The sequence below is a fragment of the Buteo buteo genome, chromosome 2, assembly GCF_964188355.1.
Source record: "Buteo buteo chromosome 2, bButBut1.hap1.1, whole genome shotgun sequence".
In the NCBI taxonomy this organism is placed as follows: domain Eukaryota; kingdom Metazoa; phylum Chordata; class Aves; order Accipitriformes; family Accipitridae; genus Buteo; species Buteo buteo.
Window position 1 is genome coordinate 47,661,592 of NC_134172.1, and position 26,542 is coordinate 47,688,133.

Genomic DNA, 26,542 nt, shown 5'->3' on the forward strand with positions numbered 1-26,542 from the left:
CTGCAAGCAAAACCTTTCTCTCCTACTCCATCCTAAGCACTAGGAGAGCAAGCAGTTTCTTTGGCATTCCACCTGTTTTTCAGTATTCTGGCTGCCACAAAAGGAACATCCTTGATTCAGCATGCTGCAGCTAGGGATCATTCTTTGATGACCAGTTCAGCCCTCCGCAGCTGCTCAGAAATTGAGGCAGAAAGACACTGAAAGAGAACTGATTCGTTAGTGCTCAGAGGCCTCAATATCAGGAGGAAGATCATTCAGTTGTCACTGCAGAAGATGCTTATTTTGCCACTCAGAGCTTTCCAAGCTACAGGGTCTATCAGCAGATTAAGCAAGGCAGAGCTAAAGCCATTAGCTTGGTTCACCTATGAAGACTTCGCCTTCACAGCCAGAAGCTAAAATTGCACTGCCCTCAGTGAGGAACATACCTTCTGAAGAAGCAGTGGGTTTCTGACCAGAAATATATCTTATTGCTCTAATACAAGCAACCTCCTCTAGATCAGATGCAAAAGGGAAGATTTTTAACATCTAGTGTTTTTACCTGAACCACAGCTAAGTGGTTTTCAGGATTCACAATACAAGAAAGTTGAGCATTTGAATATTAAGAATTCAGCTCTCCTGACTAACTTCAATCCAAAGTCCCTTTTATACTGCTGAAAAAAACTAATATCTGTATGCTAATCAAACAAGCACATGTTGCAACTTTTCGCACACTTCCAACAGGCACAATAACCCCAAACACCATTGGACGACTTGCGTGGTAATACCTAGAACTTAAGCAATCTAAAAACACCTTTCCCACCACAATACATAAAAACATAACCTCTCTAAAGCAAACTAACCAGCTACAACAAATGTGACGCTTCCTCAAATAATGACAAAGCATTTGATGAATTGGGGGTGGTGGTGTTTGGCATCTCACTCTTCACCCCTTGCAACACAACACAGCAGCCCGTTACAATTTCCTATTCAAAGTCCAAGCAGTATCCTTGTTCTCCCCTTCCCTCTCACCTTGCTCAGTGTTGGTCCAAGACTGAGAGATCTATATACAAACAGATACCCATCATGAAAGACTTCCTGCACAAACATTACCTACAGTCTTTGGTGCTCCCTCCTCTTAAAACACAAAGGTAAAGGAGAGGGAGCTCACAAAACAAAGTGAAAGTCACAGAGGAAAAACACTGGCAGAATAAGGCCTAAGTGGCAATACTTGTATCGCAACACTGGGCTGCAGAAGTTTCATTGTTTCTCAGCTAACCCAACATTTGAAGAACTGGATTTAGATTTTTGTGGGACATTCTCAGCTTTCAGAAGCTAATTCTGAGAAATAGCTAGAAGCTTCCTGTTCAGATAGATAATGATCGGGTGTATGGTAGAGAAAAAATACTCGCTTTTTGTTGAATAAAGGTAAAAACTGAAATAGTAGCGATACAATTACATTTTAGGGAGCAGGATGAGTATAAAAGCCTGTATAGTCCTAGCTACCTGGATACCGTTCTAATTAGGTAAACTAAACAATGCAGAGGAGAGAGGGATTTGTGCACTGAGGGAAACAGTTCTTTTGTAAAGAGGTCTGCTTCAGTAGCCACAATGGACATCTATCTGCAACTTTAAGATACATGGTGTTAATACAAGCTACAGTTCTGAAAAAAAGAAAAAAAAAAATTAAATCCCAAGTTTAAGTAACACAGCTTTCATACAATGACCAATTAAGATACCTTGCTTATAGACAAAGTCAAGTTTGCATCCCAGGACTCCCAGGGAAGAGCTAGGCTTTGAAAAAAAGGCTAAGTAACCTCAGAAATAAAGCTCTTCACTTCTGAGCAACAATATCCATAGCCACTCGTATGCTATAGTGATCAGCGTACCAACTTTCTCAGTCTGTATTTATGCTTCTGGTAGACAGCATTGGGGTGAAATAGGTACTCATACAAGATAAATTTTATCAACCCAATTGGACATGAAACATCTTGTGCTGCTGTCTTGAGATTTATTGCCAGAGTGACTATGCGTTTCCACAGTGATTCAAGATTTGCTCTCGATAGAGACAATTATCTGATTAACTCTGAAACTTCTGCTTAGGCTACAGTCTTTCCAACTTGTTTAATCAGTCTGCTTGCAGTTTGAGATGCCCTTGAATGTTAAATCACCTCAAGATAGCTAAACAACTTTCTCCTGTTGCACAGACTTCTAAAGATGAGTTCCATTCACCACATCTGTAAGTACCATGTCCTTAAACTGCCAAATTTTAGTCTAAATACAGGCCAAAGAGCTGCACCTGTTCACAAATGAACCACAAATAAACAGTCTTGTCCTCCAGAACATAATGCAAAGAGACTTCGTGCCAGCCTTACCCACCCTGTACTAATCATTCCAATTGAACTGATGTATATTTGTGTTTTGAATGACCCAGGGGGTAACTTGTTCTTGAATAGTCTTCCTTAGCATGCTGTGTTTGTCCCAAGGCTTCTCCCCTTCCTTCAGAAACACAGTTCCTGGGAGATGAAAATACTTCTAAATATTGTCTCATTAGGAGGCAACTGGGTGAAAAAGCCTTGAATGCAGCAGCACCAGACTAGCACCCCACCGTAAAACCACATCATGAATGGTATACCCCAGCACATACCATCTGAAACAAAAGCTGCTTATTGCAGCACATGAAACAAGGAAGCTGCATTTAGGCTGTTTTCTTGGTTTTTAATCAATATTACATGACCTTTCAGGTTATCAGGTATTAATCTTGAATGTCAGGAGTTAAATCAAAAGTAGCATGCAAGGGGGCAAACCCACAAGAAACAAAACAGCAGCAAAATAAGACTCCTTAGGAAACAGTGTAAGGAACTATCACTTGGGGAATACCTCCCCTTGGTTCCATGGATAAGAATGATTTACACTTCTCAAGGCTGAGTTTACCATCAAAGAGGATCTTACACCACAAATATGCTACAAAAGAAGTAGTGGTTGAGTAAATGGCCAGGGGCAACCAGCACCTATTGCTGATAGAGTCTACTGCAGTTAGAGAGAATTGTTTCTTACAGGGAGCTGGAGATAGCTGTGATGAAGGAAACTTACAGAAACAGGCAAGAAAGAAGAATACCAGCGTGGGATCCACACATGCAGCTCTTTTATCATTTTTATTCTTTGCTAAACAATGCTTCTTATCTTCGAGGAGTAAAAGAAAGCAAAATATTTAAGGGCTACTTATACGTACCTGCCAATCTGTACCAGCACTAAGAAACTGCAATGATAGATGAAAAATCAATTTAGGCCTGTTGAGAACTTGGGATTGCAATCCAGAGATCCAGTCCAAAGGTGGCTGAACCATACAGTTTCCCCCTGAGCAATGAGCAGACATTAAGTCTCGTCATCAAGAGGGGCACACTCAAGAAAAATGAGAAAGGCCTGAAGTCCAGCTTGCCTTGCGTAGCAGATGACTTCTTTACCAAAGGTAAAAAAATAAACAAAGCAAAAAAACCCAAAACAAACAAAAAACCCCCACCACAACTAACCAGGCATAAAACCCCAAGAGTATTTATTTATCTACAGAAGCTTCTTCTGGTATTAAATTACTTGGGAATTTGAGTTAATGATTTAATGAGGAAAAGATACCACTGTATCAGGAGGAAGGTGAAGAATTCCTTTCATATACTGTGCAGAGACAGTTCTTTTCAAATTGCTTTACGGTCAGAAGGAAGACTTAACTATGATGCTGCAAGTCTGTTAAAATAAGCAACTTTTCCAAATCAACAGTGGATGTTACCACCAACAGTGTTCACAAAGACTGGGAAAGTAAAGGAGAGCATGAATGTGGAAGAGTAGGTACAACAGAAGATGGTTGTCTCCGATCAAGCTGAAGGAAAGACCTAAATTGGAAAAGAACTTGCAAGTGCAGGATTTTGATGTGACTGTACAAAAGGATCCTTACTGAGGTTAGGAAATCCCTCTTGCTTTGGCAGCTTTTTGAAGTGACTAAGCTTATTTTATCCCCAACATGAAAGGAGACCAAAAAGATTGCAGAACACAGTTTTTCCAAATGGCAAGGCTTCAACCATTGACCATCACTGAAACCATAGTCAGAAGCCAGAGAAATTGCTTTGTAATAATTTTCAATTAAGAAGTTTCATTCTAGTAATGGTCTGCAATGAATTGAGAGTGTGATGGGGACATGCTGGCCTAATGAAATCTATGAGAACTCTCACCTAACACAATGTATGTGAAGCAGGTGCATTAGAAACCTTCATGGAAGGAAAGGGTAGGGCAATAGTGACCCTGAAGAGCAGAGGCAGAGAGGGAATGAAGAGAAGCAGCTCAGACGCAGTTAGCTATCCTATTACTCTGGACAACATGGGTTACTTTAATGGTGATTTTGTTTTGAAGTTGGATGTAGGATTTGCTTCAGCGTTTTGTTCACTTTGTCCTTTTTCAAGTTCCTATTCCAGGCTTCCTACAGGTGCCCTGAGCACAATGAGTTTTGCCAAGTCTTTTTTCCAGTCTTTTAACACTGGCTGAATAACTGACTCATTTCTTCGCAAGCTTGCAGAGGAGTTTTGTTTGATCTGATGCAAAATGAATGCATAGGGAGCACTAAGGAAGATGGCATGAAAGATGAATCTATAAGCCTAAGCTCAAAACAGAAGGAGGGGAGGAAAACAGGTGTGTCTGACTAAGATACTATTCTTAGGGAAGACACGATGCATTACTGAGCAACACACAATGAAAACACTGGTGCCAAAACTCAGTGTGCATTAAGTCTGGCTTATTAACCCCAGTGCCAGGTGCTAGGCCTACAGGGTGCTTTTCCCAGCAGGCTCAAGATCAGCCTTCTCCAAGTTTAAACTGAATGTCTGGTGTCAACATGCATACACAGGACAGAGATATAAATCACTGCATAATTTTTACTTGTCTGTCTTTTCTGCTCACAGCAGACAGACTGCTTTTTACAAGCTATTCCTATTTTAAATGCGATTATCCTTGCAATATAGATGGAATGCAAAACATATCTGAATGCAAAAAGTTCTGACAACTCTGAAAACTCCAACTCAATTTGATGGTATCTCAATTTTTCTGCTCTACACTAACCCATAATCCAGTATTGTAATTTGTTCCAGCAAGCATAGAGATAGAGTATTTCTGGCGCTAACAGATATCTACAGGTTTTTACTATCCCAGTAAGATACTGAGTATATGGGTCTTTAATTTCAAGAGGGAAAAAAAAACCCCAAACAATGCCCACCAATAAACCTTCCTTTAAGTTTTAAAGCAAATGGCATCAATTTCTAGATCCTAGCAATTAAGTCAAGTAAAAGACACCCATATAATTTCAATAATATTCAGCAATCATGACCATTCACAAATAATAATACAAAAAGATAACACAGGAGATGTGTTTAAAAAAAAATGAAAGTCCCCAAAGACAATTCTCCAGTATTTGTTCAAAGTTTTATGCACATAATCTAGCAGTATATTTCTATAACCATATTAAAGTTTTATTTCTCTCCTCATTTTTTAAATCTACAGGCTAGCAAAACTATTGGACACCATCATGACAATAAGGCATTTCAGCTAATAAAGGCATAGATTGAAAGAGACTTCCTTGGAACTGGGGAGAAAAAAAAAAACAAAACACAAAAGTGTTAACCAAACAATTCCTCCCCCCATCTCTTCATCCAAACAAATAAACATTATTTACAGGCTAAAAATTATCAATGAATACCACATTATTGCTTAGCTACATGAAGGCTATCCAATACCCACTGTTATACATGAAGACTATCAAATTAAACTTCACACAAGAAAGGAGGGGATAAGAAACATGGACAAAATGAAGAAAATTTGATACGGCATTAAATTACTGTCGTGGTTTAACCCCAGCCAGCAACTAAGCACCACGCAGCTGCTCACTCACTCCCCCCCCATCCAGTGGGATGGGGGAGAAAATCAGGAAAAGAAGTAAAACTCCTGGGTTGAGATAAGAACGGTTTAATAGAACAGAAAAGAAGAAACTAATAATGATAATGATAACACTAATAAAATGACAACAGTAAGTAATAAAAGGATTGAAATGTACAAATGATGCACAGGGCAATTGCTCACCACCCGCCGACCGACACCCAGCCAGTCCCCGAGCGGCCAAAAACAAAAACTGCCTCCCCCCCCTTCCCAGTTCCTAAACTAGATGGGACGTCACATGGTATGGAATACACCGTTGGCCAGTTTGGGTCAGGTGCCCTGGCTGGGCATGAGAAGCCGAAAATCCCTGACTATAGTCTAAACACTACTGAGCAACAACTGAAAACATCAGTGTTATCAACATTCTTCACATACTGAACTCAAAACATAGCACTGTACCAGCTACTAGGAAGACAGTTAACTCCATCCCGGCTGAAACCAGGACAATTACAGATAGCTATTAGTGCAGGGTTAAAATGGAAGTTATCTGAGGTTTTTATGAGGAAACTTGAAACTTTAACAAGGTTTCATAAGCGTTAACATAGTTAAGCACTAGCTATAGTGTAGTTCTTCGTGTTTCAGCTGTGTGTTAAAACTTTGGGTTGTTTCTGCAGCTGAACAAGTCTGTAGCCACGTGAGACAAAGTTATGCAAACTTCAGGGAGCGAGGAGGTTCCTCCAGGAAGGATACAATATGCAAGTCTAGTATTTTTTACCTATGCCAGTATATAATCTATGTAATTCCTGTCAATAGGCAATTTACAGCCTGTTCCAGAATCACTGTTTTTTGTTAAAAATACTAAAAACTGGTAATCTTTTCTCCTGTCTAAGCAGTGATAATAATCCCCAGCTTAGAAGTGAGAGTACTCTATCATATTAACAGTGTTTTCATCCAGCTTGCTTCTGAAGAGCTAGGCTTGTTCTACCACTGAAGCCCCCTGCAAAAGCTGGACTGGCTTCTTTTGTCATTGAAGGGTTGGGTCTGCAACTCAGAAGAGCAAGACTGTTTAAGTAATCAAAGAGTAGCAGATTTTAAAGCAAGATTTTAACCTGAAGAAAAAAATAAATCACAAGTGACATTTCAGGCAATACTTTCAATTGATCTGCCCTTGGGGCAGTTTCTGAGCAAAAAGGAGTGCCTCTTATTCTTCTGTATTTCTTTAGAAAAAAATCCTGATCTGCAAATAATCTGTTCTAGTTCCTGCAAAACAGTGAGGAATTGAGGGAAGGAAATACCATGAAATTCCTACAGACAACACTCAATCTCAGCGAGATAGCATTTATTTTTAAAAACCTAAAGATTTCAAGTAGTTTTATTTCAAAATCCAGCCAATGAAACCTATTCTCTAAGATTAGGAAAAGCTGTGTATTTTCAAGTGTTTCATTTCCACAGAGCAGCTACAAAACATAAGCCAGTTTGCTGCTAACAAACGAGTAAAATCTCAAGGTTTTAGAGGTATCAGCTTTAAAGACTGCAGAATTACCATACAAAACTAGGAACATTATTTCCCCTGAAGCTAAATTCCCAGCAGTCACAAGACTGCAGCAGTTGCAGACACGATTTATGACATCCTCTGAATGACCTCTCAAAGCTAAAGACTGATTAAGTGTAAGACATGGAAGGTAGCTCCTGTCTGCCCGCATCACATGATGTGGAGTCACGGCACAGTGAGCGTTTGCTACCGAGCGAACAAAACTGTCCCTTAGCTTTCTACTGCATGCAGCACTGCGCTGCCATTATATAAGAGAAACACAATGACATACAGCACAATATATCGGGTCCTCTTCTAACCCGATCTGAATCGCTCCTCATGTCACCTGCAGATGTTCTTTGCACTGGTTCACAGATGTATCTGTAATTTTCTAGGGCAAGAATTGTCATTGGACCTTAGCAGCGCTGTCAGTACGAAAGGAAGACAACGAGGTTAGGAGTAGCTTATAAGGAAAAGAAACAACTTGAGCTATTCAGCACATGAATGACCCTATTTTCTCTATCTCTTCCAGAAACAAGAAGGCTTGTTCTATAGCTGTCCAAAGCTTACTGTATTTATCCAGTGCTGCATATAAAATACTCCCATGGCACATGCATGCATTTATGTAAAGGTGATTCCAATGTACTGAGAAAATGTTGTCCCACTCTCAAGAACTGAATTAAGTATGAAGTGACATTGCAACTATTTTGGCTAGGAGTGATTTGCAATGGCTCCATCACAGGAATTCAGTCTAGCAGACTTAAGCCTGGCTCAAGGCAAAGTATGCAGAGGAGCACCCACCAAATATTCTTCTTCTCCCCAAATGTTCATTAAAAGAGTAAGCTGCATTCACAACAAATCAGAGAAAAGTTTAAGATCTGAATGGGTGTGATCTCTGCTGTGCGTGTGCAGGAACCAAGTATGTCGGCTTCACTTCATTACAGCAAGAAAATTCAGCATAATCTATTGAGCATCCCCAACCTGAACCATGTAAGTGAGCTGTCATAGCTTCTTTAAAAACCTATGCCTCCCTTTCTTTTACATGAAAAGTAAAATAATAAGCAATATTGATACCTCAACCACTAAACCTCCAAGATTATGTCTTACCAAGATAAATGGGGCAGCCTGCAGTTCTGGGAACTGCTGTTCCAGACATTCGAAGCACTTCCCTCTCAGTTACACTAAGTTCCCATTTCAGGAGCTTTCTTCACAGCTACACCATTAGAAATATACAGCTTACTTTTTTGACTCTGTAGCAAAGGGTTGACAGTTTCTGGGTTTGGAGGAAAGATAAGAGACTGCAGCCTCCAGAAGTGCTGCAACTCCAAAGTATCACAGACTGACCCAATTCATCCACTGATCTGAGGCTGAAATAGGGTCACCGAAACAGGTGTCCCCCCCGCCCCTTTATGAAGTAGGTACACATTGAACTTGAGTGTGGTTTTATTTAGTGACATTTGTCAGCATTACTCTTTAAAATTAAAAAACTCCCTCCCAAAAACCTGAACTGTAACAGGCTGCTTTTGCAGTGATGCTTTTCTGTGAGGTACCAAAAACTGCTGAAGAAGTGATTTGGGATGGTTGGAAGGAAATACAGCTTCACTGAACAAAAGGGAAGAAGAGCTAGAGTTTGCCACTGTTCTTCTTGGCAGTCTGGTTTGGACAAGTAGCTATCCATGGCCTACACTGGTGAACACCAGTGAAAGCTTCCTCCTTGTTCAAACGTTACCAATTCCCAAAGGGAGAAAGTACAAACTAATCAATACGTTTTAATCAAGTTCTTCAAACACCATTTCCCTCCTTAAAATTGTAACAATGATTTGCAAGACAAGCTATAAAAAGTCTGAGCTAATATTCTACCAATTCACAGAATAACAGCTGTGCAAATGTCTGAGATTAAAATTTTGTTTACTATAGTCATGTTCTACCATCACTACATTAAGCAAAATCTCAAAGTTGAACAGATGTTCAATAGTTCTAATTCTTTTCAAGAACTACTGAAGAAAACCGTTTTAAAGCATCAGGGAAACGGAATGAACCTCCTACATACTCTGGAGGATGTTCATGAGTACACAAGATCAAAACAAGTAAATGTCAGTATTTTAACTGCAAGCAGAGACTATGTGTCTCTTTATGTGTCCTCTTAAACTACCTTATAAAGTATGCTCTTCTCCCTCCACAGCACCCCTCAAGACAGAGCACAGAACCATCTAGGGCAGAGCAAGAAGCTAGAAACTTTTAGCCAAGAATCTTGTTAAACTCCAAAAATGGAAGAACTGAGAAATTCTGTGGAGAATTTTATACCTCGGATGAAGTAGAATGAAAGAACTGATTTGCCTTAGTATTATTTTGTACTGCTTTGCTGAAAGTCTAGTCCTATTAAAGGATGAGAACAAGGAGGAAGGCTTAAGCTTTTCCAGGCAGACTGGCAAGATGCCCTTTTGCAAGGTCTTTTAGGGTATGATCTCAGGAACCGTGGCAGAGAAGTGAGCTTGAAGTTAGCAATTCTTTTCATTCCAGACTGAAGTTTTGAGTGCATCAGTCAAAACAGTTGATGGCATCAACCCTGCTGAGTAAAATACTTTCCCTTTTTTTGTGCACAGAAGTGACAAAGAAAATCAAGTCACTGCAGTGGGCAGAACTGCCAAAATCATGTATTTCAGTGGTCCAAATGTTAGGTCAGGGTGTGCTATTTTTCTTCCCTTCTACTGAGCAATATAAACTGAGTAAGTTCTAGCACAAGTAGCTTGCCCCAAAGATGTTGAAACAGTCACTAGTCAACAAAGCCTGTAACTTGTGTTAGAAAAAATTAGGTCAGTCCCTTTCACAAAGAATGCTTCCAAAACATTTTTTAGTCCTTTAGGTGACTCACACCAATCTTCTCTACTTTTGATCAGAATGAATATGTTAGGGCTGTCATTTAGATGTTGACAACTCCTTTAGCAGGATTATTGCTTATACAGATTCCAGCTCAGGATTCTGACACTCACTTACATGCAGGCCTCAGCATGTGGCAGTACCAGCATTTCTCTTTCCTCACAAGAAAAAAAAAATTAACCCAATACTTCAAACTGATTTAGAATAAACAGTGTATTTATATCCTCGTGACAAAACTCTGCTTTGCATCCTTGCTAATCTCAATCAGCTGCACTACTGTGGCCCAAGTCACTTTGAATTTGGTTATATGACACGGGAATATTTGGCTAGCTGTGCATGGTGTTACATTTGAACACCCCAGAAGACAAAGTACATTGCCGGACAGGAAGATCACATCAAGTTTCACTCATGTTTTCCTTCCAGTACATGTACCTAGTCCACATACTAATCCTCCATTCAAAACAGAGCTGGATAAACGTTAAATATAAAATTATATATGTAATCCCTGCTATCTGTGATGTTTGAACCCCTGCTCTTTTTTCGTGTGACAGGGCTAAAAAATTCACTTACTGTAATTTAAAAAGAATAATTGTAAAGTCATTACCTTTACTAAAGAAAAAAACCTCTGCCAGCTCACACACTGGATGTCTCAACGTTCTCCCTCTCTGAAATTACACTAGCAAAAACTTTTCCCCTTAAAATGAACCTCAGTAAGTATATTGGCCAATAATCAGACTCACTGCCGTATCCGAATTAAATGCAGAGCGGTCTGAGTGAAAGCAGCACTGATGTCAAAGCAGCACCACCCCTGAGCAAGCAGCTTTGAGGAGACCCGCTTAGAAAGTTTCCAGTAGAACCGCGTTCCAACACAAAGTGCTGACTTGATGAAACCCAAAATATTCCACAGGAATGTGCTAATTCAATCAAAACTTTTGAAAGAGGACAGGCCGGCTCGCCAAGCCAGCCAACCAGTCTACTGAGCTGACTGGCTCTCTCCAGCTCTCCGGGGTCACTGGCTTCCCCATCTGGCCAGGTGCCAGGCTGCTAGTCCCTGCTCTCAGAGGGGCCCTTTAAGAATAATAATAATAATAAAGTCTTACAAAGTGTCCTGAGAAACAAAGGAATTTTAAAATGAAAAACAGAATTACTTCAGAACCAACTGCAAGGTTTCTTCAAGAGGAATCGTTTGGATTTGTTGCAAAGTATCTAAAACTAGTGCCCCTAAAGACACAAGTCTCTCCTATGTCTTCTCAATTTTTATAGAACACATTCCAGTGGAAAAAAGCATCAATACTGTAACAACACAAAATGAACAATAATTATATTCAAAACCTAAACTTCACTAGATAGGTCTAATCATCAGCAGGGAGTTAAAGGCAAGTTGCTTCCAAAGCACTGTTATTCAATTAAATGCCCCTGCCTGACCAAAACACAGGGCTACCTAGTAAGCAACACCTTTTTCAGAGTAGCCCCTAAGTGGGCTCCCTGCATAACTCACCATGGCAAACTTGAACAAGATGGTGCAAGGGGCCTCATTTTATACTTTGGAGAAGCTCAAAGGAATAGGTATGACTATATAATATTTTAGCAGTGGTTTTCAAAACAAACAAACAAACAAAAAATCTGTCAACTAGCAAGCAACCCACTTTCTTCATAAAACTGGCTTTTAGCAACCTGTAGCTAACCCGTGCATGGGACCTATTCTGGCTTCTCAGCAACTCAGCAAGTAACAGTATGAAGACAGTTTTTAATTGCTAAAAAAAGCAAAGCTATTTAAGACAGTAACTTGAAACACCATAATGTTTTTTGCACAATTCCACTCATTTAACCAGCTTTTGTATCAAAATGCCTAGATATTGGTTCATGTGTGAGCACCACAAGTAGTTTAAGAGATACTTGGAAAAAAGTTCCACAGAAAAAAGAAAGAGCTCTTTTTACATGCCAAATTGAGTCAGCAATGAGATCTCTGTTGTAGGCAAGTCACATGATTTTGAAAGAATAAGGCTAATAAAATGTACTGATTTATTTATATGAAAATCAGCACAACTTCCAGCATAGAACTGGGACAAATTTGTGACCACTCTCTTTCAGAAAACACGTGTAAATCAGACAGCTGCCAGAGTTTGCTGTTCACTGACCCTTCCTACTGCCAAATGCAATGCACAAAGGTAGCTCAGAAAGCAATTAGAGATTGGCTGGAAGGACTCATTAATTTTTTTAAACTTCAAATCACAGCTAAACAGTCTTGTAGCATTTTTCTGGGGAAGACTGTATGTCTCAGACTCACATTTAAAAAGAAAGGTTTGTCTTCTCAGAATGACAAAATACAATTTGCTCCCTGTTGTTTCTTAGAAAGAGCAACTAATACATTTACAGTATCATGAGGAAACACATTTAGAACAGAACTAGACATAAGCACAGGTCAATCCAACTGCTCAATTTTTAAACATCTCACCACCTACAAAGTCTAAGGCTCCCTTCAATTACTTGCAACACAAAATTCAGAGAGAAAAGAAGGTAAAGGGGAAAAAAAAAGGAAAAAAAATATTTTCCCTGCTAGTGGTAATAGGACTGGGAAACCGCCAGTGGCAAACACAAGCAAATGATGCCTACTTGGCTCCATTTCAGTATGTACAGCATAAGGCCAAGATAACAATGAGAAAGTAAACCATAAAGAGATGCCTTCCATTTTGGAAGAAGGTTTCAAAAGTTGATATCAGCATGTTTTCTTCTCTCAAGCAAAACTTGAGATGCCCTTCTTATGACTTATGACAAAAAGGCAGATCCATCACTGATGTCCTCATCATGGCAAACAGCAAAATATACAAGAAAAAAAAAAGCATGCATATACATATGCAATTCTGGGCCTGTAATCATGGCAGCATTAAGTTACCAATCTGCTAGTTAATTCTCTTTCATTAGCCTCATTAAAGGGATCACAGTCATACCACAAAGTAACAACTGAGTGCTGCACAACTCCGCAGCCATATTCTCAATTTCTTTGTGCTACAGTAATTTAAATAACCAGCTATAGACTATAAGATTTAGTCCATGACTCCAGGAGCTAACCAACTGGAGCTACAAGGATCAATTCACAGTTCTATTAAGCGTTTATAAGAAGGAGCCCATACTTAGAAGTAAGTGTCTCTCTCAAACCAGTCTATAATTTAGTAGTTTTGTCCCTTCAAGCTTATATTACCATTTCCTAGAATGAGTTTCTGAGGCTCTCTATACAGCAGAAACACTCCTAAATTGAGAAATTACATGTTGCTGGTAATAACTCATATTGCATTGTCCACAACTGCTTTTGTCGGGTTGCAGATTATCCAGAGAGTAGCTTCAGATGCCACTCACAGGTTTTACTTCTGCTCATTTATATGGACGTTTGTTGACTTAACGGACTGCGCAAAGGTAACAAGATGGCCCAAAGGAGCTGCAATCAGCAGCGTGCCAGCTGAAAGAAACAGTGCGGGGGGGGGGGGGGGGGGGGGGGGGGGGGGGGGGGGGAGTTGAATAGGGCACTATTGTGATGCAAATGAACATCACAAACAATACTGAGAGGTTACATTATGTAATTGCCATTTCTTTGAAAGAAATTAGTCAGCTGAGTACACTCATATGTACATGTAGGGAGCAGCAGGGGCAAAGGATTTCAGTCAGTCAACTGGTAACTTGTGGATATCCCATCTGTTGGATTACTGCTAGAACTTGCTCTCTGCCAGCTTGCCTTCTCCTGCTCTACCCTAACTGATCCCAAGAGCATTATCCCTCCCCGAGTGGGGTGACTAGCCTGCTTCTCCCTGATGTTCAACATCCCTCAGCACACAGATTTCTAACAACTTTTCTTGGAAAATGCTTAGTCCTAATTTACAAAAGGCAAAACAAAGAGAAACAAAGCCCCCTCTGTTCCATGAAGTCAACCTTCTAAAATATATATGTGGCAACACCAGGAGAAAAAAAAAAAAATTTACTTTTCCTGAGTGCTGTGCTTTGAAATGGATTTCACAACTATAAGTATATGATTTCAATTTATGTTTGCAATTAAGGCCAAGCATTATTGCTGTCCAGACAAAGAATAAGGTGGGCCCAACCACCCTTTAAGACTTGTTCCAATTAAAAAAAAAAAAAAAAAAAAAAAAAAAAAGGCAAGCAGTGTAGGATACCATAACAGCAAGGGTACAAGGAGGGTCAAGGAGCCCATAACACTGCAGGTTATTTATATAATAACTAACTTCTGTTGGAAGGGACCTCTGGAGGTCTTCTGATCCAGCCCCTCACTCAAAGCAGGGCCAAGTTAAAGTAAGTTGCTCAGGGCTTTGTTCAGTCAATTTCTGATCATCTCCAAGGATGGAGATTGCACAACCTCTTCAGGTGCCTGCTACTGTGTTTGACCACCCTCATTACACGGCATTTCTACCTTACATTGAATTAGATTTTTCCCTGATGTAACTTGTAACCACTGACTCTCAACTTTTTGCTCTGCCCCTCCAAAAAGAATCCGACTTCCTCTCCCCTACAACTTCTTTCTAATTGCAGTCTGCTCTCACATATTCCACATCTGGTGACCGGCGTGCAATAAGCTCATTCAGGAGGCACTGTAAGATTTGCTGATGGTAGGGCAGCTCTGCCAAAGTAGGCACTAGGATTTCAGTAACATTTTCTAATTTCTAGTTCTCGGAAACCTTTTGGTGTGCTTTCCACAGAACTGAGTGTCAGTCTAAGCCACGGCAATAGAAAGGTTTGATCCCAGCAGTGGCAAAAGTCCTGTTTGCCATGCATCAAAGGTTGTCTACAAGGAGAGCTTAGTGGTATGGGGAAAAAGATAGAGCTACAACAGGTGATTCATTTGACATTGGCAAAAGTCTCACTAAACCCACAAAAAATGAAGGTAAGACATAAATATCTACCAGTCCTTATGAAGTATCACATATGCAACCAGCTGAAGAAAGAGAAAGTTCTTTAGCTCCTTCAAGAAAGGGTAATTTTCTTGAATAAGGTGCAAATGCACAGTGCTTCAGGTAACAGTCCTTAATAATGTCCCCGGAATGAGACTTGATTGACCTACCTCACTACTTGAGGTCATTAGATGAGAGGACGCTTAAACTACATATCTCAAGTGGGCACTAAATGGACACTGACCAATATCTGATCTTGTGGCCAAAAAAACCCAGAATACATACAATGAAATAAGAATAATTTTATATTCATAGAACAAGTCAACAGTGTAAATTATATTAGCATAAAAAAGACCAAGTTCTTAGGAATTATTTTCAAAAAATAAACAAGCAAAAAACAGACACTATTTCTGAGTCCACTGAATGAGTTACTAGAGTATTTAATAGAGTTATTATCACACTAATGTTTAAAATTAATAAATAATTTTCAGCTTATTTCTTTCTTACCATTGTAGGTTATCCTTGGTTTTGTCAAACACATCACAAGATGTAAATCCATCTCATCGGAAGATACAAATTTTGAACATACAGGGCACTTGAATCCTATGGAAAATAAAAATATGTAAGCATGAGTACAATCGACCATGTTGCAAATATGTCTATTCAAGCTAAAAAACTATTCTGCACGCATTAAAAGAAAGAAAAAAAAACCTGGCAGCTTTTCAGTTTTGACCTGACATTTCTTACATGAGTATAATCCCCTTGATTTCAAAAGATCTCAAAATGGACCATTGTTTCTGCAAATTGATCTGTTACCAATTGTAAACACGTCACCACCTCTGGAACAGAAAGGTTCCCCTCAACTCTAAGAGCAGTTTAAGACAAGTGCAAGAGGATAATGTGACACTACTAAAACAGAAATTAGAAATGTATAGAGAACATAGCCATTAAAATCTGAACTTGGGCAGGAGCCCTGAATTAACATCTGCGCTTTTACCAGTAATAGCATTGAAACTTTAACAAAGGATCTCAGTTTTACATCTCATCATGCAAGTTGCAGCATCTTTTACCAGTTTGGGGCACAGGGAAAACATTAACTCAGGGGTGTTGCCTCACCTACTGAGTCACTAATATTTCCTGTAGCGCTGAATTTGTTTGACTTCTCTCATCCTAGCCAAGCATGACCTTGTTTAGCTTGTGAGGTCACAGCCTGAGGCAATATGGGGTAAAGAATAATTAAGACAGTCTGGATTGTAATGCAACTGCATCATAGTGCATGACAAAACTGCTTAACACTTTAATTTATGTTATTACCAAAGACAGCAGTCTTCCAGTTAAAGGAAAAGATTGGCTGTACAAGTTTTACGGTCCACAGAAAAGTCTGACTGATTTTGACCTGCTGAATAATTAACACACAAGTGAGAGACAAAAAGCCACCACAGGGATCTTGATACGTAACAGCTGTTAAGAAGTATACCTACAGGACAACATATGGCAAAAATATCTAAATCCATGCCCACTGCATTGATGCTGTTGAAAAGTAATGATGCAGGCATGCATAAAAGGCCACTGCACCTTCCACCAACATCCACATCTGGGCCTGCTCCCACATGTTTCAGTTTGTTGCCCCTTACTTTTGTACTTCTAACCTTGGGAATCCACAATGAACCAAGTCAGTCAAGGATGACAAGTGACTTGATGCTGCACTTTCAAGTTACTGATGCCTGAGAAATTTAATCCTTACTGTTAATTATTATCCAGATGTAGATCAAACAACTAATCTGAAGCATTAGCACTTGATAGAAGTAATGCACTTCATTTATCAAGACAATGATTTTTATTTCTTTAGTGCAGCTAATAGGAAGCAAGTCAAAGCAGACAACTGGTAACACCCATGAGGAACTCTGAGCAGCAGCTGAACATGTACTGGAAACCACTTCCTCAGATAAAGTACAGTTCTGATTCTTCCCATTTTAGTCATAAGCAGTTCATATCTATTTCTTCTTGTGTCAATCTTACACTTCAGTTTAAATATTGCTCTTCTCTCCTTATTTTTAACCCCTCCCCCCCATCTTTACAAACAACAGTCACAACCACAGCTTAATAAGCATACAATAGCCAAACACATCTTTTGGAAAAAAAACAAGTTGAAAGGATTACTTTACTTCTAGAAAGCTTTGTTAGTGACCCTTCAGCTACTGTGTAGCCTCCTTCCCCCAGGCTGCATCTCAACATGACTAAAATCGAAACTAGTTATCTCAGTCCTCCAAACACCCAAAACCACCCATAACTGTTTTGTTACAGTTTTCTTCAAAAACTGACCTGGGGTAAATTTTCTCTCAAGCTATAAGGCATAACTGAAAACATATTTTGATGTGAAAAGGCACATAACTTCCTTATACACTGCAGACTGAGTCCTGCTGTGCCAGAAGGGAGTGTTTGCATTGCAGCAAGTTAACATTTATATTCATGGCTAGTTAAGCACCGGGATGGTCATTAACACGTTCCCTCCTCTTTCTGGACAGAACCCTCCTAGATCATTCCCTAGGGTCATCAGCATGTGTAATTGGGAGTGACAGGGGCAGGAAAAACCACCAATAGCTCTTTAGAACTATTGCTAAAATTAACAGTTATTAACAAGGTACATATCCCAGGAATGCTTGGAGGGAATATTTAAATACAAATAAAACAGTAGGGAGACTTTGGGTAAATAATGATTATGATAATAATAATGCTTTTGTCTAAATCCAAGCTTGAAGATAGGCAGCTGTGAAAAATCTTTCTGGTCATCCACCTAGAGTATTCAGCTGAATGTGCCTATACTACCATGCACCTACCCCTAAACCTAGTAAACAGTCTGCATTCCAGCAACACAGTATTTTAACAATACAGTATCTTGTGGCTTGTCTAGTGTCAAGGGGGATCTGAAGGTAATAGTTGAACAACTACAAATATTCTCCTGACACAGCAAGTCTGGGATATCTGACTACTGTAGCTCTACGCAGTGCGCAGAACAGTACTCTGCAGAACCCAAGAAGTAGCGGACATCACACTTAACTAAGCCTTATGGACCAACTTAGCTGCCAGTGGTAAAGGTATCTTTGTGGAAAAGATGTTTTTCCAGTGACCAGCATCATCTGCATGCCAGAGACTACCATAAGAGCAGAAAAAGAGCCTTGAGCCGCAACACTTGCTGAAACACTTTTCAAATACAAGTGAAATCGGACTTCTCATTCTTTCACAACATTCTGCTGCAATAACCAGCTCCTGGATTTAGCCACCTTCCCCAAGAGATGCACCGTGTATGTTTTGTGTGAAGGAAATCAGCATTTCCAACTCCTTTAGTAACCCCAAAGAACAAATTATTTTGACTGTGGACACAATATTTACTTTTTTTTAAACTGTATTTGAAAAATATAAATAAGTGAACAATCAACACTGTCCACAAGCCAGTTAAAGGTCCTTTAAAAAGCTGGTATTTTCCCACCTTTCCTCAAATCAGAAGGCAATAGTTTCATGACCCAGTTTACAATTAAGTACTCCGTAAGAACAAAGACTCTATTGTACTGCTGCCCAGCAGGCTAACAACATTTATAGCCTATGTTTGTTCTTACCACCAGTCTCAAGGAACAACTCCAATAACTTGAAGAAAGTTTCACATGACTTTAACAATCAGCAACAGGTCAAAAATAACTTGCTCTCTACATGACTTGTTTTACTGAGTTTTGCAGATAAACAATGCATTCACAGACATGTGGACAAAAAAGTGGAAGTAGTTATCAGATGAGGTGGCATCACATGAAGTGTCCTCTAAAAACTATGAAACTCAATTAACTACTTTCTCCCTTTCTTTACAAGGAGAGTGCAAGAGATAACGTATAGTTCTAGGTAAAAATCCAGTTCTTATGAAGGTGTTGGTTTCACAGCATCCCTTATCCTCATCCAAGATGAGGAACTATCACCTTTGTATTAGAGTCATCACTGTTTGTCAGCATATCACTGCAAAGCTGTCCTTCCTCCTCCCATAGTAGAGAGGACATTGCCTGAGATACAACTGAAGTCAGGGGAAGAACCACCTCTCACCCCATTCTCTTTCTGTACAGCAGGAAAGAACTGAGCACCAAAACTGAGCAAGCACACGCCTCTAGCTGACTTTTACAACTGCATGCTTAAGAGGCAGGGAGATAAATTCTTGAAAGCTCCCATCATCTAGTTTCACAACCTTGACTACAATACTGAAAGTAACACGTTACCTAAACCAAAACCATAACCCTGGAAAAAAGTACAATTACAAGAAAAGAGAGACAGAACAGAAAGTTGCAGTACAGCTGCTAGAAAATCCCAAGGTGACACAGGAAGTCTGAGATAACTAAACCTGCTTAAGTAGCAGGACTTAAATAGTTGGAGGTGAATTCTCTCTCTCATTCTCTCTTGAATGTATCACCTTCTTCAGACTCCACCACCTTTTGCAAATGAACCTCCAGTTAGCCAAGAAATCCCACCTTCTCTCACATCCATCTACCAAACTTTCATCGCTGGCAGGCTTGGAAACTATCCACAGGGACAGGTCGATGGGTGGCCACTCACTCTATCCATACCAATTTCAACCTCTTACCGATATCTTACTGTGTTTGCCTTGCTTTGCAAACATCAGACTGTTTAACTTCCAGTTCAGTGCATAGCGAAGCAAAAAAAAAAAAAAAACCCATCCAACAAATAACAAAACTCGTGGACCTCTATAATTTTTGTAAAATCATCGTGGCAGTCATTCTGGAATATCTACTTCGTGGTGCAAAAAAAGAAGACAATACAGTGCACTGTCACAGAATTGCACATAAAGGAAACACATTGAAGCAGTACTAGACCTGCACAGAAAAATGGATGATCCTTTTGGTCAATATCAAACAGTTGTAGCAAGAAGTAACCACAAATAAAATCTGCACCAATGCAAAAGACTGCATCAGCCTGATCAGAGTAGCCTTTCAGCAGAAAACATCTCAACTGGAACACTGCCAAAACCAAACTGAAAGTATAATGAGACCAGCTGTTCTTTTAAAATAAGTATGCAAGGTATTAGTTGGGGTTTTTTTGTATCCTTGTGTTTTCAAACAAGATGGATAAATCTGTCTTGGTTTACATTTAAAGAAGTCATAAGAAAAGAGAAATCCTTCAATACACATACTTTTCTAAAACGTATTTGACAATAAGCAGCCTGACAAAAGTTACTTATGTACTTGCACTTGTTCTTCAGTACTTAGAAAAATAACTATAGACAATCTAGAAGCAGAGCATCCAGTAAATATGATGGTATGACAGTGGTATGCAAGATTAATGTCACACAAATAAAGTTTGCATAATGATGCCAAAACAAAACAACACAAATAATTCCCTCCCCCCAATAAACAGAATAGACCTCACGTAATCAGAAAAACATGTTAGAAAGGACCTCAAGAGGTCACCAAGTCTACCCCATACTGGGAAACTGGGTTAAACATACTTAGAGGATTTAATCTGCCCTTAAAAATCAAGTTGTGAAAAGTTTTACAGACATTCTAGACAACCTACAATGTTGATCAGCTATTCTTAAGGGAGTTAGAAAAATTGTCCCGTATCTCTAAACTAGCAGCCTTCGTTTACAAAAAAGGCTGATTACTTCTTATGTGTTCAGTAGACATGGAAAACAGTTGGTAACTGTCCTCAATATAAAAAACATGTTCACACTGGAAAATGTGTGCCCTTCACCTTTTTCCTCCAGCCTGAAAAAAAAGAGTTACTCTAATCTTTCCTCACAGGCCCTAATGCCTAAACCTTTTATTCCTATTGCTGTCTCTGGACTCTCTCCAAGCTTAGCATATTGCGTTGCCAAGAACTGGGCAGAGCTTTCCGGCTAAGACTTCACAAGTCCTAAGCAGAAATTAATAGCTACCTATCACATCATTCTGTTACACTAGGTGTTGAATCTCTTTATATAGATGTATCTATGCATAGATATATCTCCCTTATGTGTGTGTATAAAGGTACATACAGGTACACTTTAAACAAACCAACAGATTATTGGCTCATTCCTCTCATGACCCATAACAGTCCCTTCAGCAGAACTGTTACTAGCCAGGTCCCATTTTGCAGTGGTACAGAATTATTTCTCTTCACATTTAGTAATTCTCATTTGTCTTTTTTACTCAATTTTGAACAGTTTTTTAAGATGTTAAAAACAATTATGAACTCCAATTTTGCCCTCCATAGTGCTTTCAGATCTTACAAGTTTGGCATTATAATTCCTTTTTTAAGGTGTCCACCCGCCAAAAAAAGATGATTGAAAATGGACCTGAAGTAGACCACTGTGACACTTGATTTGAATTGCTCTCCTAGCGCAGCTACAGGATTTTTTTCCCCAACTATTTCAGTATCCACCTACTTTTTCACCTAGACCATATTCTCTAAGTTTGCTAATGAGAATATAAAGCAGAATAGCATAAACATTTTATTAAAGTCAAAGTATAATGCCTCTACTTCCTCCACGTCCTTTTACATTAAAGTGTGTAGAGGACTATGCAGTGATATTGTAAGAACAGCAGAAAAATAGATGGAAATAATTCAGATTCTCAGTGAAATAACAACAGTCCTGGTCAAGTCAAACTTCTGTTACTCCCTTCTTCTGTAAACAAATTTGTAAAACTTAATGAAGAAAAGAAAAAGCTAGCTCCAGAAAAGACTACATGGACTATCAGAGTTATGTGGCCACAGAATTCTCTCTTCTCCTCAGACAGCTGAAATGGAAAGACAGAATGAGTAATTCCTTAAGCTCAAAACCATGAAGCTTTGTACATAAAAGCATATTGCTTTAACACAGCTAACTTCTTACCTGGCGACTTTACCCTTATCAAAGAGAATATGAAGATTATTTCACACTAAATTCAAGAACAGAGAGGTGACATTGTAAAAATGTCTTTAAGTTAGAAGGTAAAAGAAAAGAGAGCATTACCAATTCCCAGGGAACCCTCTACAGAAGAATTTCTGGATGCTGTAGCTCCCAATACAAGTTGTTACTCAGAGAAAGTTTACCGTTTTCTGTACAGAAGTTTTTTATTAAGGGAGAAAGTGTCTTGGTGAAAAGATACATCTAGCTCTCTAGTTTCCACCCTTCTTTGTGCTGTCAATGGCCTAAGTCGAGAGAACACAGCACCATCTGGAAAGACTTCTGAAGATGAAAAGAAATAAAGAAATAGTCCCCTCAGTTTGGGAGAGAATAAGAAATCAAATACAAATAAGGAACACAATACAAACATTCCAAACCCTGTCTTTTCTAGAAAACTGAACCAGGATAAGCACAAATAATTTCTTCTTCTCAGCACTTACTGATCTTGTGCTCATAATCTAGAGGGGTTTTCTTCCCCACTTTTGTGTCATAAAACTGAAGTAAACACACTTGTGAATTCCTTGAGGGAAACGAGGGATTTTCTCTTGTATTTTCCGATTTAAAGCTCCCACAGAACTCAGTGGGAAAGGGGGGATATATAAAATGGGGAATAAAAACAAACCTGAAACTTATTTTAGTTAAAGGAGCCTGTGGAATAATTAGAGAAGATATGTTTAGATAATACATCATCTCCTAAGCAAACACTTATGAAAGACAGACTCCTACTACATAACTGTAGCTCCCTTCATCTTGGGAATTGGGAAAGTGAGATCTTCAGTAGCAATCACTGAAAAATAACGCAGAACAAGATGAAAAAGAGAAATTGAACAAGACACATTTTCTTATGCATAAATAAAGCCATTATCAACGGCAAAACTTCAGGTGTCTAATACTAATGTAAAAGTAACAAGTGATGATGATTATAGTTGACAGCTGCACATTTTTAGAAACTGAAGAACAATAAATACAACCATTAAAAGAGAGGGGGGAAAAAGCCCCATGCTAAAATATGTTGCAAACCAGAAGATGAAATTACAGGTGGGAAAGACCTGGGGAAAGATTGATTTCACCTCTTAATACAAAAATAAGAACAGCTGTTATTAGAGGAACAGCTTCTTGAGAGTGACATTTTAGATCGATGCAAGCACCCAACAAAGGGAGGAGGAAAGACCTTCTCAGCTCCACCTGTGTTTGTGGGTGGGTGTTAGCCCCATGTTGGATCCCATCATCCATAGGGATCTGTAGTCAAGGTAGATGAGAGACTGCTCAAGTCTCCTTCATACAAACTCCTAGAGTCTTTGCACTTTCAAATTGACAAGCACACAAATAAGAACAGTTTTTAAAGTGACTTGCAAGCTATTAATTCACTCTTTAACTTCATTAACTGCATTTCAGACATGTCATTCCCCCAGCACAGATCCATATCATAAGTTTCTCAATGGAACAGAAGCAGCTGCAGACAGACAAGTGTGAATATAAACTTATGGTGGGAGTTGCATTTGGTAGATTTAAAGGTAAAAGCAAGCCTCAGTTTTCATGTAAAAAAGGCTCCACCCACACCCTCAATCCAGATGATTTTAGATTTTAGCTTACTGTGTTTGAGAAGTATATTTTCAACTAGCAACCAAAAACTCCACTTATCAACCAGACTTTATTCCAAAACCAGAATCAAGGGCAACAAAGGAAAGAAACTTTTCCTCTCTCATGTCTATTCATCATCAGATCTCTGGCAAGCAGAGATAAGAGCAAGGTCCCCTCCTAGCCACATCGGCAGAGTAACACCAGAAGTATGGGAAGAAATTAGCCCTATTGCCATTTCAGAGGCTTCTGTACACAAGTGGGGCTCTTGCCACTTTGGAGAAATCTTGTGGAGCTGTGTGAATGACAACAAAGTTGTCTGAATACACAGTTAAGCCAGGTTGGACACATTTTGGACTCAAATCAATGACCTCATTCAGAAAGCAAGTAGCCAGAAAGCATGGTCAGTGGTTTGGGGCACAAATGTATTTTATTTACACACAGCAGGCAAGATTAACCTGTCAAGCAAGCTTAGTTCTTGCATTACCAGATGATGACAAATAACTCACTGCATGTCAGCTTGGAGGTCCAAAACATTTATGCAAATGAAATGCCTTAAAACTCTTACTTTAGAGATATTACATATTCCCATTGGGTTTTTTCTTCTTAACTCATCAATCACAGTTCAAAGAGGAAGAATTTTTCTCTCTCATTCCTAGTCTCTCCTGAACCTAGAAATTTTTTTTTCTTCCTTAATTTTCCTACTCCCTCAATTTTCTCTCATTGCCTGGAGCAATATTTTCCTCAAACACCTGAAAAATGTCTTTCCACTCATTATTTCACAATGAAAGTTGGAGAAGACAGACAGGATAACGGTGTTCTACTGCCAAAAGTAGGCTCTTCTGGAGTAATTGTGTAATTTGGCAAGACTACTACAAATTTTTAAGCACAGGGAACAGTTTGTCTACACTCCCTGCCCCTTCTTCACACTGTCAATAAAGTCACTACTTTCAAAAATACACTAAGGTTAAAAAGTTTCCATTAGAAATCACATCATTTAAAGGAAGTATAGGAAGAGCTGCTCCAAGATCAGAAGAAAGAATGAAGACCTACTTTTTGAAAATGCACAGACATAAATATCTTGAAAACTTGTACTGTACAATGCAACAAATGCGATTAAAATTCCATGAAGCATGATAATAAGAGAGGAGAGGGTGGCTATACCATGCTGAGAGTATATTTAATGATAGCTAAAAGGGAAGAGGTATGATGTGAAAAAGGCTGAACAATGGTTGACAAGTATGACTAAGCTGAACATGTGAAACAGAGCATCTTGTCGGATGCAGAGAAGTCTTCTGAGCAAACTGGCCAAAATGCATACGAGGTCTTATGAAAAAAGAAATGGGAGAGACAAAGTAAACACTGCACTTGAAACGCAGCAGACAGGAACGAAGGAGCAAGCCCCAGGAGAAGGCAGCATCTTAGAAGACAGCACAGATAATGATGCTGCTTGAAAGCATGCAGAAGACAAAGTCTCTTGGAGAATCTGAAAACTATTACTCTACTACACAAACAAGGTGATAATGGAGACCTGAGAAAGCACAGCATTTACAGACAATTGGTCTGTTGTCTACAAAGTTTTTACCAAAGTAAGTGAGGGTAAAAAAAGAAGTCCTCACTAAGGCAAAACTTTGTAAAGTCTGATTTAGTTGAAATACTTACCAATAACCTACTTGTTCCTGCAGAAATAGAGGTAGCAGTGACAAAGAAAAAAAGGGGAAAACCAATCAATGACAAAAAAGTCAGAGTACAAATTATTAAAGACTACAACTGGGAAGAATATATGTAAATAAGAAGTTAAATTATTATGTGGGATGTTCTCAGGAGTTTAAATATTAATTCTAAACATAATAACGTTTCATTTTCCGACAGCAATGTTAAGCTATATATAAAAAGTAGTTACAATTATACTTATCAATCAGTATAACAGAAAAATTATACCTATTAAAAGTACAGTTTCAAGAAAGTCAAGAAAAAATGTTTCAAAGCATACTTGTTTTCTTGTGCTTTTCATCTCATTTTTTAATCACACATACAAGAATTTTTATTACCTGAGCACAACAGCAGACTTTCCTGCGTTATTATACTCTGTATTTTCCCTCTTTAGCTCTCAAAATAGCAGTCCTCGACAGAGGGCACCAATTTCTTAATTCTGCAGGGAAACACCTAACCTATGGACTAATTTACTTTCATTCACTTGAAACTGGTGAGAGTAGAACAAGTATGGTTACTTGATTATTTATTTGCTTTTGGGTTTTTTTTCCCAGAGTAAAGGTATGACTTATGAGTAAGGACTGAGCTTAGTAGAAAAGTTCAGGCTGATAAAACATCATTCATGCTCAGCACAAAGGAATTTTGCTTAAGGAATAACTTTTTAAAAGTACTGACATCTCTGCTTATCATAAAGCACCCTTTTGTTTTTAAATGGAAAGTTCAACTAAGAGAAGTTCACTCTGCATTGACCCATCTATTCTTCCAACTTGGAAAATATTTACCTTAGTGTATGGACTATTGCAGAAACTAGGATATAAGTTCGTAAGAAGCCAGACTTTTAACAGAATAATGAAAGAGAATCTTACAAAATGGGGAGAAGACCAAAGGTGACAAAACACATAATTTCAGAAAGGTATACACTGGAATTAGATCATTAAATCCTTCAGTATTAACAGAATTCAAGTGTTTAACATGAATTATGTACAAATTTTGATAAAATGTGAGAGCAGTTTCTTAAGTTTGAATGATATGCATTTATGTATTTTAATGACTAGTTTTGCAAAAGTTCCTATTTCTAAGACAGAACCTTTTAATAAAATTTGGGAATGTACCACAGTGAAGAAAGCATGCAAAATGCCTAATAAG

At 38.8% G+C, this 26,542-nt stretch overlaps 1 protein-coding gene across 1 annotated transcript in view; it reads right to left on the minus strand.

Annotated features, from left to right (window-relative positions):
- The window catches only part of ZNRF2 (zinc and ring finger 2), a 63,773-nt gene that overhangs the window by 15,364 nt on the left and 21,867 nt on the right, over positions 1-26,542 (minus strand). Inside the window, exon 2 of the mRNA XM_075053561.1 lies at positions 15,697-15,792. Within this exon, the coding sequence (XP_074909662.1) occupies positions 15,697-15,792 (96 nt within the window). The remainder of the gene's footprint in view (positions 1-15,696; positions 15,793-26,542) is intronic.